Source organism: Pan troglodytes, chromosome 6 (assembly GCF_028858775.2).
Source record: "Pan troglodytes isolate AG18354 chromosome 6, NHGRI_mPanTro3-v2.0_pri, whole genome shotgun sequence".
NCBI classification, from domain to species: Eukaryota; Metazoa; Chordata; class Mammalia; order Primates; family Hominidae; genus Pan; species Pan troglodytes.
Window position 1 is genome coordinate 165,304,712 of NC_072404.2, and position 15,030 is coordinate 165,319,741.

Here is a 15,030-nt window from a genome sequence, read left to right on the forward strand (position 1 = left end):
AATAAGGGGCTCCATCTACATGGTCTCCAAGACCATCTCTGCTCCAAAACTTCTATAAAGTCCAGGGAGCTAAACTGTCAAACAAGAAAATTCCCACCCCGTGAGGAGCAATCTGTAACTGCTGGCAGTTTCCTCTGCTTTATGATGGGATTAAGACTGAACAGTGTTCCCTGCTGCTGCTTTCACTGATGAGGAGACACAGCTCATGTCAGGCGGGATTGAAGTGGGAAGGACATGACCTGCTATCTTTCTTCATTTTCATACTCCAGTCTCTTTTTAGTTTCCCTTTCTTTGTACTTTGTATTAGACAAGTGTTTAAGAATATGCAGCAAAAACTGAACTGTAATTTGTTTACACTCACAAAAGTTATCTAAACAGAAAAAAATTTTAATTATAAAAAAATCTTAACAGTAAAATTTCAAACAACTTTAAAACACAAAATGGAGAAAGTAAAAGTTATCCATCATTCCACCCCAAAGATATTTTATTTACTTTAAGAGTTTAGCATACATAATTCAAAAAATATGCAAACTATATATTTTATATAAAATGAAATATATGTAAATTTTACAAGTTCCTTTTTCACTTCATATATACTATAGCTATCTTTTCATCTGAATTTATATTGATTTACCTCATTCTTTTTAAAAGCTACATAGTACTCCACGGCACAGGTGACGCAATGCTGAGTGCTGTCAGTTGAGCCTGATTCTCTTCTCTGTACAATTCAGCGACCTGAGTCTGAGTAAGGCGAGTGAGTCATGCCACTGAGCTGACGGCGCGACTCACTCAAGCAAAGACTGATTAAAGGTGCAGGAAGGCTAATTGCCCATCACCTCCTGCTCACCATCTCGGGCTGTCAGTAGGATTTCTTTTTACTCAATAATCATATAGACTAGATTTTCCTCATTCCAGGTTGCAAAATTCCCTGAAATCTAAGAATTTTGAAAAAAATCATAATAATACATGAGCATATTCTATCTGACTGTCCCATTTTGGGCTCTAACTTCTATGTGATGACACCACATTGGCACCAAACCCAAATATGCATGAAACGAAACCAATGGAATTCACGGAAAGCATGGGGGAGGGCACCGCTCTTACTTTCCATCGATATTTGTGGCTAAAACTGTCCACCTTAAAATATATCTTGTCAGATAATAATAAAATATATTTACAATACTGAAATACTTCCAGTTGGCCGGGCATGGTGGCTCATGTCTGTAATCCCAGCACTTTGGGAGGCCAAGGCGGGTGGATTGCCTGAGCTCAGGAGTTCGAGACCAGCCTCGGCAACATGGTGAAACACCATCTCTACTGAAACACACACAAAAAAATTCACTGGGCGTGGTGGTGTGCACCTGTAGTCCCAGCTACTCAGGAGGCTGAGGCAGGAGAATTGCTTGAACCCAGGAGGCGGAGGTTATAGTGAGCTGAGATCGCACCACTGCACTCCAGCCTGGGTGACAGAGCAAGACTCCGTCTCCAAAATAAAATAAAATAAAATAAAAATTCTAGTTAACTGAGTCATATTTCCATTTTCTCTTACAATTATATTGTCTTTTACAAATCCTATGAAACAGAAGGTGAAACAGGGATATTTACTAGTAATAGACAGTAATACCGTCTTCTAAGAATTATGGGCCTTTAATTGTGGAATGAAATCAAAGTACCTTACCCAGGCAGCTCATACCTTATACAGCGGGCGCCGCACATCGATGGGGCAGTTCTGTATTACTTCATCAACAACGTCTGAGATGGACTCCATAAAGTCTGGGTTGGCAAACTGAATTGTGTATCAATATAAAAGAAACATTACACATTTCTCTCAAATAGAACAACATGAACACTCCTTTAAAGTAACTTTAACAAATATACAATTTATTATAACTTAAAAGAATTCACATTGGAATGAAGGATATGTCAAATGAATCCCATGTGACTATGTGTGCGTGGGGCGGTGATGACACATTTCTCCTCATGAGGTAAAATGTATGGATTTAGTGAAGAAAAAATACCAACAACATCACAGACAGACCACCCCCACCCCATGAATACACAGTGATTCAGTCTACTAAGAGCAGTGGAGAGTATGTGCACGATCTACGTGACACGCAGTGAGAAACATGACTTTGACATATCATTTGACAATATTCGTATTATGAGAAAATTAGGATATAAGGAAAAAGAAACAGGTTCAATGAAAGATTAATTAAACCTGGTCTAGAAGATGCAGGGAAGTGTTTTGTTTAATGAGAAGTGTTTAACATGAAACAATCCACATGATAATCATGTTATTGAATAAACAGCCATAGATTCAATTCCATAAGTTAAATAAGCTAAAGTATAACGAATTCAACTCAATTACATTTCATTTGAAATATTTTAAAAATCAAAGTAAGCTTGAATGTGCACTCTCAGGAAGGAGGAGGATATTCAGTTGCTCACCAGCTGTTCACTGGACATTTGACTGTTCTATGTCCATTTCAAATCAACACTATTAAAAGTGAGCATTCACTAGATTATCATTGTTATTTTATTCTTCAGATTACTAGCGAGAAACACATTCTATGCTGTTTCTCTGTACAAAATAGTCATATACACATCTAAAAACAAACAGCAGTTTGTAACCCACCTACTGAATATAAACTGAATTAGCCAGGAATATATACCAAAATATAAATAAAATGCATTATATGTAAATCTTAAAATGTGCCTCTTAATTACTGCTTTCTGCAAAAGCACTAATAATTCCTTATGACTACTAGTTAAAATGATGACATTTCTAATTCTTAAGATTATCTAAATAATAGAAATGCTGGCCTTAGACAGAAGCTTTACCTAACTTGCAGCAGGGAACAGAGCAGGACCAACTGTCCAGGGTTAAAATTAGAAGTTAGGAAGGGCAATCACCAAAGATAGAAAGGTTACATATTATCCCACTCTTATGCACAGGCAACCTCCACACAGGCCTTGAGAGTAGCTACTTGTAATGCTAGCATGTGACCACCCACAACCCTTGGAGATTACTTTTAATTCTATTGTCATCTATTGCTCCTAAAAGTCTTCCTATTTGTGGTATAACCCATCCTTAACTATTAAAACAGATAACCAGCTCTACGGAGAGGCAAACTGAACAATCTGTCAAGCAGACAAACTGCACGGGGGATGCAGAGAGACCGAATGCCGGCCACCCTGCTCACAGGCCCTTCGCTGGGAACTGCTCTTTCTGCACTCTGGGTGGCAGTATCGCTCCATCCACACACTTGAGCACACAAAAAAAGAAACATCTTACCTCCGGGTGAAAGAATATTTCAGGTCCCAGGAATCTTTCGTAACCAACGTCTATAACAAACTTCTTCTGGTTGATCGCATTGATACCCGTGTACTGTTTGATCCACTTCCGGGGATCCACATCATACTTGGCAGATTCCTTGACTATATCGGGGCAAATGTAACAGTATTTCTCCTGCATACACACACAAAGATGTTGCCAGGCATTAACAACTGCCCAGTGTCTCTGCCCTCAGACAAATAACCAGGAAGCCCATGCAGCAAACACACCCTGGGATCAGAACCGCCCCCACCGTAACTCTAGTGTGGATATGCATCAAGCCTCACATTCCATCGTCTTTCATGTTAGACATGGTTACACTTAGACTTCGGACAGGTAAGTCTGCTTTCTCTGCAACTCAGCTATTAATCTCAGCCTTGGTCTATCCAATTCTATCGCTATCATATCTGAAATGATGTCTACAGGTGTCTAGAAAGCACCTCGTCTTGCCTTGTTCCTCTCAGATGCCTCCTATGGCCTGCTCTGGCACCTCACTGTGGTCCACACTGGACCAGCGGACCCGTGCTGCAAGCTCAACTACCGAGTGCGGCACTGTCTACACCCTAAACCTGACTGCAGCGGCTTCTTTGGGTCCCATTTGGGTCCCAGCATGCCACAAGCCGGGTGGCCACTGTCAACCTGCTGGTTGTTAATCTGGTGTGGAGCTGGCCACAGCACTGTCATCAGCTCCACTGACACCATCTCTTTGCCTAGAGACAGTGTACCTTGTTGACTGGGTATTCTAAGTCCCTCAATCAACACAGATTTATTGTCTAGGCACTTGGGATACACAAGGTAGCGAAACACACAGATCCCTGCCAAGATTACACTCTAGCTGGGAGTCAGAAAACAATAAGCAACCATAATAAGTAAATGACATGGTAGGTTATAAAGTGATAGGTCCTGGGGAAGAAAGGAAAAGCAGAGTCAGGTGGGAGGACTGAAGCCGCCAGGCTGCTGCTGCTGCTGTGAGAGAAGTTGCTAACGATTCCCACCCTGCACCGACAGGCAGCCTGAGGGATGCGAAGTGTTTCCTGGGTATCTGGTAAGATGAATGTTCTTGGACACCTTTGTGTTGATATGTGTCCTTAGAGTTGGCCTCAGCATAGCAGCAGGTGACCCCCAGATACTTGCTGCCTACGGGAAGCACAAGGTGGGCCGCCCAGCTGGCGCTGAGCACACCGTGGAAGGAATGGCTCTCTCAAGGACCTCCAAAGACGTTCTCGTGGTATTAAGTTTAAAGTTTCTTAGCATCCCTGAAACATATTCTAATGCCATCTTCTGGGTATCTTGGATATACTCTAGCGGAATTTTAAGAAGACTGACAGGCAAGAAGTGTTACACAACCCTGTGTTCTTTGATGACACAGAGAAACAGGGTCAGCTGATTACAACCTCAAATCTACCAAGACTGGAGACAAAGGCATTCAGTTCTCCTCACAGGCCTCGTCAACATCCTACAGCATCTCAGCTTACTTAACTCAAATGCTTCCTAGGAAATGTTTCCATTGAGTTGGGTGCAGAGTAACAGGCTTAACCTTAAGATTCAGGATTCATGCTGCAAGGGTGGTGTGCTCACGTTACACACTCCCTCAGGCCTGTTCACGACCACAGAAGGCCATGGCAGTAAGGGGAAGCAGGGGGAGCTCTAAACCACACCTTTCAGGATCTGTTCCTTCAAAGAGAGAAGTGAGGTGAGAACTAACAGGGCTACCCCACACAGCAGGGCCAGGGCAGCTGATTCGGAGGCTATGAACAGTCTCTTTTACTCCCAGCCTTCACTGGGGGGAGACACACAGTCACATCGAGCACATCAGCCCAGATTTCAGGGTCCAAATTGGAACCCCAACAGCCCGTGAGGAGAGTTGAAGGCCCAGCATGAGGGTCAGGAAAGCCCCTCCTTGGCAGTGCTGCTCAGCAATCCTGGCGGAAATAGGGAGGACTCAGACTCACTGGAGTGGACCCTGGGCATCAATAACAAAAGGCTCAATTCTTTTTTTTTTTTTTTTTCTTTTTTGAAATAGAGACGAGATCTCGCTATATCACCTGGGCTAGTTTCGAACCCTGGCCTCAAGCAATGCTCCAGCCTCAGCCTCCCAAAGCCCTAGGATTATAGATGTGAGCCACTATGAAGGGGCTCAATTCTGACTTACATTTCTAACAGATTTGGAGTGGCAAGGGAGCTTGGATCAAATAGTCAAATATTCTTCCATGGAGGAAAGGCAAAGAAAGGAGAAGGTAACCCCTTAGGAAATATTTTAGTCTAAAAAAGAATGTCTAATGATACCTCAGGAAACCTTCCCCTGAGATGGAAGGGACCACGTCTTCCCCACATCACCATTTCAGCGCTGAGAGCCCCCTTCCCAGGAATCTCTGGTCCCAGGTAAAGCAGGGCAGGTCATACCCAACTGCAGAGCCTGCCTCATGCCAGTGCCTCCTGACCTAAAAACACCTCGGGAATCATCTCTGGTGCTTCCTTTCCTTCAGCCAGCCTCAGTTACAAGGTGCTGAGAAGGGAGGAAGGCAGTGAGGAGAAGTGTGGGTGTCAGGCTCACCCCCATCAAGCTCCGCTACACTCAGAAACTGTGCCATAAAGGAAGAAGATGCTTATGGCCACACGTCACAGCCACACCTGTGTGTGAATTTTGTGCAATAGCTCTGGATCCTAGGGTGGCAGTGTTCTGCTGCTGTGGTCGCCTCCTGATTCTACAGCGAAGCATGGAGGTAGTATGGAAGGAGCGCTCTGGTAGATGAGGCTCCAGCAGTGAGGCTCCAGCTGAACAATGCTGCCTCTGCACGCTGGTACGCTGCACCAGCTACCAAGCTGTTCTCAGTGACAGCTGGAACCTCAGAGCATCTAGTTTGGAAGAGGTTAAGCTTTACATCTTCAGCCCACTTAAGGGGTAAAACAAATCAAGCCCCACACTCATGGGAAGGGGAGAGGATGGAAAGGAGGAGCAGGGATGATGGCACCAAGGGGAAGTGTCCAGAACACCATCTCTCTCACCCCCAAACCGGCCGGTTTCCCACCTGTTTTTACCTTAATGGCTTTTGCGGTCTCCAGTGACTGCTCAGGAGGGATTCCCACCTCCCTCTCCCTTAGCAGCTGTTGAATGAAATACGTAATATCTCTACCGGCAATCGGGATGTGTTTGATGCAGCTTCCAATTACATAACCTTCTGCCTAGGGAAGAAGAGGAGGCAGAACAGCTGTGTTAGTGATTTCGTGGTGGAGAGCAGCCTGGACTCACGAGGTTTCCTGCCTCAGCCTCCCTGTCTGCCCCTCACGGCACTGACAAGCATTGACAGAATCCCCACCCTCTGCAAGCTCAGTACAGAAGGTCTTTCAAAAGGACTGCATAAGCAATTCCATTAATATTCAAAATTCCAGATTATTCCAATAACCTGACACTCTCCAAAAGCAACCAAAATGATTTCATTAGGAATATGAAAAGAAAAACCACATAAGATAGTTCATTTCCAAAAAGAAATGCTGTCTGTAAGAACACTAAACCCAATAGGTTCTTTCCCTAACAAAAAGGAAAAAGTTTTATTTATAAATTGTTAAGCCAACTATAAATCTACTTACGTTTAAAAGTCAGCAATTTGGTTAATACACAGGGCTTAGATTCTAACAACCTGGACTCAAATCCCAGCTCCACATTTGCAAGTTTCACATGCTTCAGCCTCAGCGCGTTTGTCCATCGTATGAGGCAAACAATACCCTGCTGGGGCCAATAATACAGTTCAGATGAAACTGCGTGTGTCGAGCACACAGCACTGGTTTTGGGGGCTGGGAGCCTCTCATTCCACTGCCTCCCTAAGCCAGTAAAGGCATGTCTGTGAGGGGCCAGGAAAGGAGGGTGACCACGACCTGGGCCGATCAATGGCAGGGCCAGTGTCAAGTGTCCACATGCCCACAGCAATGATGGGCCCAAAGCTCCCTCATCAGCCTTCCTGTGGGCACAGACCTGCCACAGGAGCCACAGGCTTGGACACACATCCAGCTTGTTCTCCAGGGGATGAGCAGGATGCTGACCGTCAGAGTGGACAACGCCCACCGCTGGATCATCCAGTAAAGACACTCAGGTTTCACGTTACAGCACATCACAGCTTCTGTGCCACAGTCCCCAAGTGAGACAGAAGGGAACAGAAGTGAAACGCTGACTTCATTTTACAGATGTATTCATTCTAATAGCTGCATCTAGTCACCAGTAAAGTTGCAAGAACAACTTACTGAATTCCTCCTATGGTTTCTTTCTGATATACCTAACTTCTAGAAGCAAAAAAAGATTTAGCCTTTCTGCAGAGTCCACGTATTTGTAAAGTATTTTAAGATGGAGATAAAAGTATAAATTACTAAAACTCAACTTAAACCCATAAAAATAATATTAGCTTTCTAACACATAAACTATTCACAATTACTATATTCTATGCATTACACGTAATATTTTCTAAAATACTGTTAAATAAATATCAGCTCATGACAGTGGTAAAAATATTAAAACAAGATACATGTCCAACAACAGAAAAATAAATTATGTACTTCTTAAATGTATTTTCACAGAATATTTAACCACAAGAGAAAAAAACTAGGGTTAAATTAATACGCAAAATATAACCTTAGGATTGTATTATATGTAGAATCCCAAACCAGACATGAGACATTCCAATTGTGTTTAAAGTGTGTGTGTGTGTGCACGCATGCGTGCACACACGTGTCTTAGAAAAAGAGCTTAGGCCGGGCATAGTGGCTCACGCCTGTAATCCCAGCACCTTGGGAGGCCAAGACAGGCAGATCACCTGAGGTCGGGAGTTCGAGACCAGCCTGACCAATATGGAGAAACCCCATCTCTACTAAAAATACAAATTAGTCAGGCATGGTGGCGCATGCCTGTAATCCCAGCTACTCAGGAGGCTGAGGCAGGAGAATCGCTTGAACCTGGGAGGCAGAGGTTGCAGTGTGCCGAGATCGTGCCATTGCACTCCAGCCTGGACAACAAGAGTGAAACTCCATCTCCAAAAAAAAAGAAAAAGAGCTTAAAGACTATACAGCTAAAAGTATAATATAGGTCTTTGGGCGGCTTTAAAGGTAATTTTATTTCTTCAAATTTGTCTATTTTATCCAAATTTTCAATGACTAATGTAATTTTTATAGCTGGAGGAAAAACTGAACTAAGATACGATTAAAAATCTTTTCAAACAACTTTCTTAGTGGGCCTGGACACACTGTGAAATGTATTTTCTTTCCTTTTCCTAAATCAGACATAAGAAATAGGCAAAGAACCAAAGGGGGTGCAGGCCAGGGGCCTACGGGGGCCTCATCTTGGATCTCAGCAGCGCAGCTCTCTGAGGAAACGGCAGCCTGAGTTCTTGGTGAGTGCTCTGCACCCAGGGCACTAACTCTTCTCAAGATCCACGGAAAGGAGTGCTGAGACTGGCTTGAAGGGGGCTCAAGTCTAGAGCACACTTCACAGGGCAGGGCAGCCACCTCTCCTCCCCACAGGAAGGACACATAGCCAGGAGTACAAGGTATGGGGGCGGGAGCCTGGCTTTTTTCTCCCTGACTGTAGGCCCATCGACCATTAAGCCTTTCCTCTGCAGTGATACCTAACCTTCAAGGAATTAAAGGCATTAGTATTAGTACATCACCGCATCACCTTCTCAAAATGAAATGGTGACCATTTTTTCAATTAAATTAAATGATTTTTGAAAATCCTAATTTGCATTTTAAAAGAGCTGTGTGTATGTAAATATATACACATACACACCCCCCCATATACATATGCAGAAACATTATCTGTAACATAACAGAAGTAACTAGCAATGGTGGTTCCTGAGGAGGAGACCTCAAAGGAGAAAGACCAGGATGAGTCTGACTTCCCTCTGAATACCCTCTTCAGACACTTCTGATACATTTTCCAAAAAAAATGAATTTAAGATAATTCCTTTAAATAGTCCATTGGACCAAAAGAAAAATTCAGAGATCTCTTGAAACCCAAATTAGGAATCACTTCTCTGAAACCAAAAAGTGGTATTGCAGAGCCTTCTGCAAGCCAAAATGTACAATCTCCCCTTCTTGGCTTTTAAATTTTTTTTTTTTTTTTTGAGATGGAGTTTCGCTCTTGTTGCCCAGGCTGGGGTGCAATGGCGCGATCTCGGCTCACTGCAACCTCCGTCTCCCGGGTTCAAGCGATTCTCCTGCCTCAGCCTCCCAGGTAGCTGGGACAGGCATGCACCACCACACCTGGCTAATTTTGTATTTTTAGTAGAGACAGGGTTTCTCCATGTTGGTCAGGCAGGTCTCGAATTCCCGACCTCAGGTGATCCGCCCGCCTTGGCCTCCCAAAGTGCTGGGATTACAGGCGTGAGCCACCGCGCCCAGCCCTTAAATAAATTTTTAAAACAAAAAGCAATTTTTCCAAGCTTGAGCTGGTTGCCATTCACATCTTTTCAGAGAATACAGATGTGCTCCTTCAAATGGCCACGCACTGCACCTACAAATTCAACATCCAAAACGGTGTCTATCTCCCAACATGTCGGAATAACCCCGGAAAATGTTCTTGTTGATGTTACACCCACGGGGATCAAGCAGAGGCTCTGAAGATCCAGAGACATCCTGGACATTCTCTGACATTCTGACTGTAAAAATATGCCACCATGAATTGAAAATTGCCAAAGCCACAATAATTGGCCATCCTTTTCATTCTTTCCCACATACTTGGGGAATTCCTTTATATAAGGTGGCAAAAAAATAAAAAACTTTTATTATCTTTCTAAGTACAACTATCATCTAAATTGTATTTTCATTACAGAAGAGGTTTTTTTTTTTATTATTTCCATCCTTACCTCGAATCAGGTGTTAAGCCTACAGAGACTTATATATTAACTATTCTGCTTACCACTGGGATAACATGGGTGACTCCATCTCCGCTGTCAATGACTATCCCCGTTAACGTACGTTCACCCACTTGTCGAGATGTCCAAGATGCCGCCAAGGCCAGCACTGCCTGGAGAAAAGACATGAAAACCGCTCGCACATAGGAACTCTTTCTAAAGCCACCTGCCTGCTCCTTCCAGGTCCAATCAACAAACTCTCTTACTTAATATGTCTGAGTAACTCTTTCCTTTTCCTATCCATCCTCTAACCCCTGTCCCTCAAATTCCAATTCAAACTTGGACAACTAACACGAAAATGTTGAGTACTTACAACTATAGGAGTCAAGTTTTCAATAAAGAAACGTGGCTGACTGTGGTGACTCATGCCTGTAATCCCAACACTTTGGGAGGCCAAGGTAGGCAGATCACTTGAACCCAAGAGTTCGAGACCAGCCTGGGCAACATGGTGAAACCCCATCTCTACAAATAATACAAAAATTAGCCAGGCGTGGTGACACGCACCTGTACTCCCAGCTACTTGGGAGACTGAGGTGGGAGGATCCCTTCATCCCAGCAGGTCGCAGCTAGAGTGAGCCATAATTGCACCACTGCACTCCAGCCTGGACAACACAGTGAGACCTTGTCTCAAAAATAAAAAAAAGAAAGAAAGAAAAAAAACTAAAGTTTTACAAAGAAAAGCCAGTGAAAAAGATATTTCATTATAGAATCATAAGATTTTAATTTCTAATTCATTGGTTTCCGGCGTGGGGCCACAGATTGGCAATAAGGTCACTTGTGGAGTTGTTTAAAATACAGATTACTAGGCCTCACACCCAGAAATTCTAATCTGGAAGGTACAGGGTAATTTTTCAACCACAGAAAACGTTGCCCCAAAGGGAACATCTGACAATATCTGGTACCATTTTCTTCGTCGGGGCGGGGAGGCTTGAGGTGGGGCTGCTGTCTTCTAGTGGGCAGAGGCCAGGGATGCTGCTAAGCTCCCTGCAATGCACACGGCGGCGCCCACAACAAAGGACTACCCAGCCCAAAGCACTGAGGGTGGAAAACCCTGGTCGAAGATGAAGCCCAAAATCTGTGCTTCTAAAAAACATTCTCCAGGTAAACTTGCTGCACAGACCACTTTGAGAACCACCAGTCTTATGTCTCCTGAAGTGTTTCCCTAGGCCATGGAATATAAGTAACTTAGCCAGGGGGAAGATCTGTAGTTAAATGAATTTGGAAGTGCTAGAATACATAGATTTCGACACAGGAATCCTCAGAGCCTGGACTGTGCTGATAGGCGCTGTGAATCAGCCCGAGAAAGCTGCAGGATGCAGCATCGCCCAAATTCATCTTTCTATGGAACTTTTCCTCCTCCTCCTCCTCCTCCTTAGAAGTGACTAGTATTATGCAGAAAACATTTGGGCAACACCCATCTCATTTATTCCCCAAAATTTCAGTCAATTCCCTTATATAAGGTGGCAGGCAAATAATGACCAAATGCAACCAAAAAATATCACATCAAGAACCGCAGCTTCAGAACAAGTTCTGCGAGCTCATGAAAACACAGGGTCCCTCAGAATCAAGTACACTGGGACTCATAAGAGCCCAAAATCAGAAAGGGGAAACCTCTAAAGGTAATTATTTTGTTTTTCTGATCAAAGTCAAAGATGCCAAAAGAAGAAGCACATCTACACCTATATCTTGTCACCCAGATAAAAATGCATTAGACTTTAATGCATGTAAAAAGAGCCAGACGACGTCTATACCAAAAAATGGCATCAATATAAAAAGAAAAGTCATGGGACACGTTCCCTATAGTCCTGAATGGCATGGGGACGGGGGAGGGAGTGGAAAAAGGAAGGACGCACAGCGCAGTCTTCCAGCGGAGAACCTTGGGAAATACCATTTCTTCCGCTACTAGACAGCTCAGGTGCTTTAGGAATCACAAACATAACTGGTTTTACCTGAACTGCAATGTAGAGTCCTGGTACGTTAAATGATTCAAACATAATTTCTGCAAGATACTCTCTGTTTTCTGGTGTATTGAGTGGAGATTCTGTCTGTAAGAAAACATTCACTATATTTAGTGTTTACCCGAATTTCATGTAAATACATCAGAACCATAAACAGGTTAACCTGAAAGTATGTTAGCGAGGACATTATACAATTCCCTAATTTTACAGACAGAGGATGCCCAAAGTGTATTAAAGAAATCTGGCCGTGGGCCTTAAAAGCTTTAAGACGTCAGAGTAAATACTTCTCTGAAGGCCTCTGTTCTTATTACCCACCCAAATTAGAACAAGTTACAGAAAAAGAAACTCTATCTTCAATAACATAACACCTAAACACCCTGAAACTGAATATCCCAGAAGCAAGTTGCCAAGGGCTATGAAAACACAACCAAGACGAGTGAGGACATCAAAGGCGAACTGGTGACTTCAGGTCTCAGCAAAGGAGAGCCAGAGGAGCAGCAAGCCCTTGCTCAGGTCAGGCCGGTGTGAGGAGCCACAGGGTGGCAGAGCAGGCAGGGTTAGGCCAAGCACCCTTGCAGTCCAGCAGCAAGGGAAGAGTCCAGGGCAGATCACAGCTTCCCCCAGACGCTGCCCAGGACCTCCCCAGCCTACCCACACGCCATTAGTCCAGAAGAACTCTGCTCATTCAGAGACGAGTAAGGGGCACAAAGAAGCCAGCCAACAGTGATATAAAAACACTCAAAGAAGAAGAAAAGGGACAGAGAAAAGAGGAAAAAACAAATGGCAGACAAAAACACATATCTAGGGGCAGGCGTGGTAGCTCACACCCATAATCCTAGCACTTTAGGAGGCTGAGGAGGGAGGATCACTTGAGTCCAGGAGTTTGAGACCAGCCTGGGCAATATTGGGAGACCCCACCTCTATGAAAAAATTTAAAAGTCAGCCAAGTGTGGTGGCACATGCCTGTGATCGCAGCTACTCGGGGGCTGAGGTAGGACCACTTGAGCCTCAGAGGTGAAGGCTACATGAACCAAGATTGTGCCACTGCACTCCAACCTGGGTGACAGAGCAAGATCCTATCTCCAAAAAGAATGAAAAAAAAATATCTGGAAAAATATTGAAACAAAGCAGATAAAAATTCCCAAGAATTTCCAAAGACATTTCCAAGAATCCAAGTATCTATTTTAAAACAATAACCATCATCAAACAGGAGGAAATGACAGACAACAGAAACAGAAAAAGAATAAATAAACTTGATTTTTCTCATTCAACAATATACTATGAACATTTTTCCTTGTCAACAAATATGGGTCTATATCTCGTATTTAAAACTGAAAAAATAAAAAGTCTCTGGACCTTTGGGCAAAACGTATATATTACCCTTTATTATGAATGAACTGTGCTCCCCCCACCTCCAGTTCATACATTAAAGCCCTAACTCCCAGTGTACTATAATTGGAAATAGGGCCTTTCAAGAGGTCATCACGGTTACCTGAGGTCATAGGGGCGGGGCCCTAATTTGATAGGACTGGAGGAAGGTCTTCTAAGAAAAGGAAGAGACACCAGAAATCAATCTCTCTCTCCTATTCTCTCCCCACTCTACGCTCACACCGGGGAAAGGCATGTGAGGACACAGCAGGAAAGGTGACCACATACAAGCCAGGAAGAGGGCTGCGCCAGGAGCCAACCCCGACGGCACCTCGATCTTGGACTTCTAACCTCCAGAACTGTGAGAAAACAACGAACTGTCTGCTGTTTAAGCCACCCAACCTGTGGTATAAACAAAATTATAGCAGCCGAGTAGACTAATACACCCCTACGACAGGGAAAGTACAATCAGCCTCAGCCTTCAACACGGCTACATTTAACACTAGGACACATAGGGCCACACTTAGAGTCTTCAAGGGAAGAAGATACGACCCAAGAATTCTATATCTGGCCACAGTGTCAATCAAGTATGTTACAAAATCAAAATATCTAATATTTGAGATGATGGATATGCTAATTACCCTGATCTCATAACCACACATTATATGTATCAAAACTTCACTCTGTACCCCATAAATATGCACATTATGTGTCAATTAAAAAAAAATAAAATAAAATACTAAGGAGAAAAAATATATATCCTTAAACATACAAGAACTTGGAAAATTTCATTCCCATGAGCCAAAATGTATGGGTTCATGAACTATTAGAGGATAAACTTTATCCACTCAAGAAGAATGCAGAAAGTCCAGCAAAAGACTTACGGTGGGCAATGAAGCCATTTAAGACGTAGGAATAAAGACTTTTCTTTGGCCGGGCACAGTGGCTCATGCCTGTAATCCCAGCACTTTGGGAGGCCGAGGCGGGCAGATCACCTGAGGTCAGGAGTTTGAGACCAGCCTGGCCAACATGGGGAAACCCCATCTCTACTAAAAATACAAAGATTAGCCAGGCATGGTGGTGTGCACCTGTAGTCCCAGCTACTTGGGAGGTTGAGGCAGGAGAATTGCTTGAACGTGGGAGGCGGAGGTTGCAGTGAGCTGAGATCGCACCACTGCATTCCAGCCTGGGAGATGGAGTGAGACTCCGTCTCAAAAAAAAAAAAAAAAGACTTTTATTTTCTGGGAATTAAGAACAGAATGTAAATGTTATAAATTTTAACGGAAAAAAATGTTATCAAGTTGAGCAGTGCACAAGGAAAGAAGGAGAGAGTGTAAAGACACTTGCCTCTTACAGTGAAATCAAAAGATATTATTTAAAACTGATAAAGTATCAGAGGCATTAGTAAACATAAAGTTATAAATGTTAACACTGGAATAAGTTTAGTAACATCATTAATCAAAAGCAGGTGGTG

General features: G+C 43.4%; 1 protein-coding gene across 20 annotated transcripts in view; it reads right to left on the bottom strand.

The window, feature by feature from the left end:
* Positions 1-15,030, bottom strand: part of ACTR3C (actin related protein 3C) — a 340,014-nt gene that overhangs the window by 297,828 nt on the left and 27,156 nt on the right. For 18 of the 20 annotated variants that reach the window (XR_010159049.1, XR_010159050.1, XR_010159052.1 and 15 more), the window contains 5 exons: positions 12,180-12,275; positions 10,236-10,343; positions 6,374-6,517; positions 3,296-3,469; positions 1,694-1,786 (listed from right to left, as the gene is read on the bottom strand). Coding sequence is in view for 8 of the 20 variants with exons in the window: in XM_054655288.2 (XP_054511263.1) it covers positions 1,694-1,786; positions 3,296-3,469; positions 6,374-6,517; positions 10,236-10,343; positions 12,180-12,275 (615 nt within the window). In the remaining 12 variants the exon portion in view is untranslated. Of the gene's footprint in view, positions 1-634; positions 936-1,693; positions 1,787-3,295; positions 3,470-6,373; positions 6,518-10,235; positions 10,344-12,179; positions 12,276-15,030 lie in introns of those variants that run through there. The other 2 variants (XR_010159051.1, XM_063815790.1) reach the window with 2 other exon arrangements.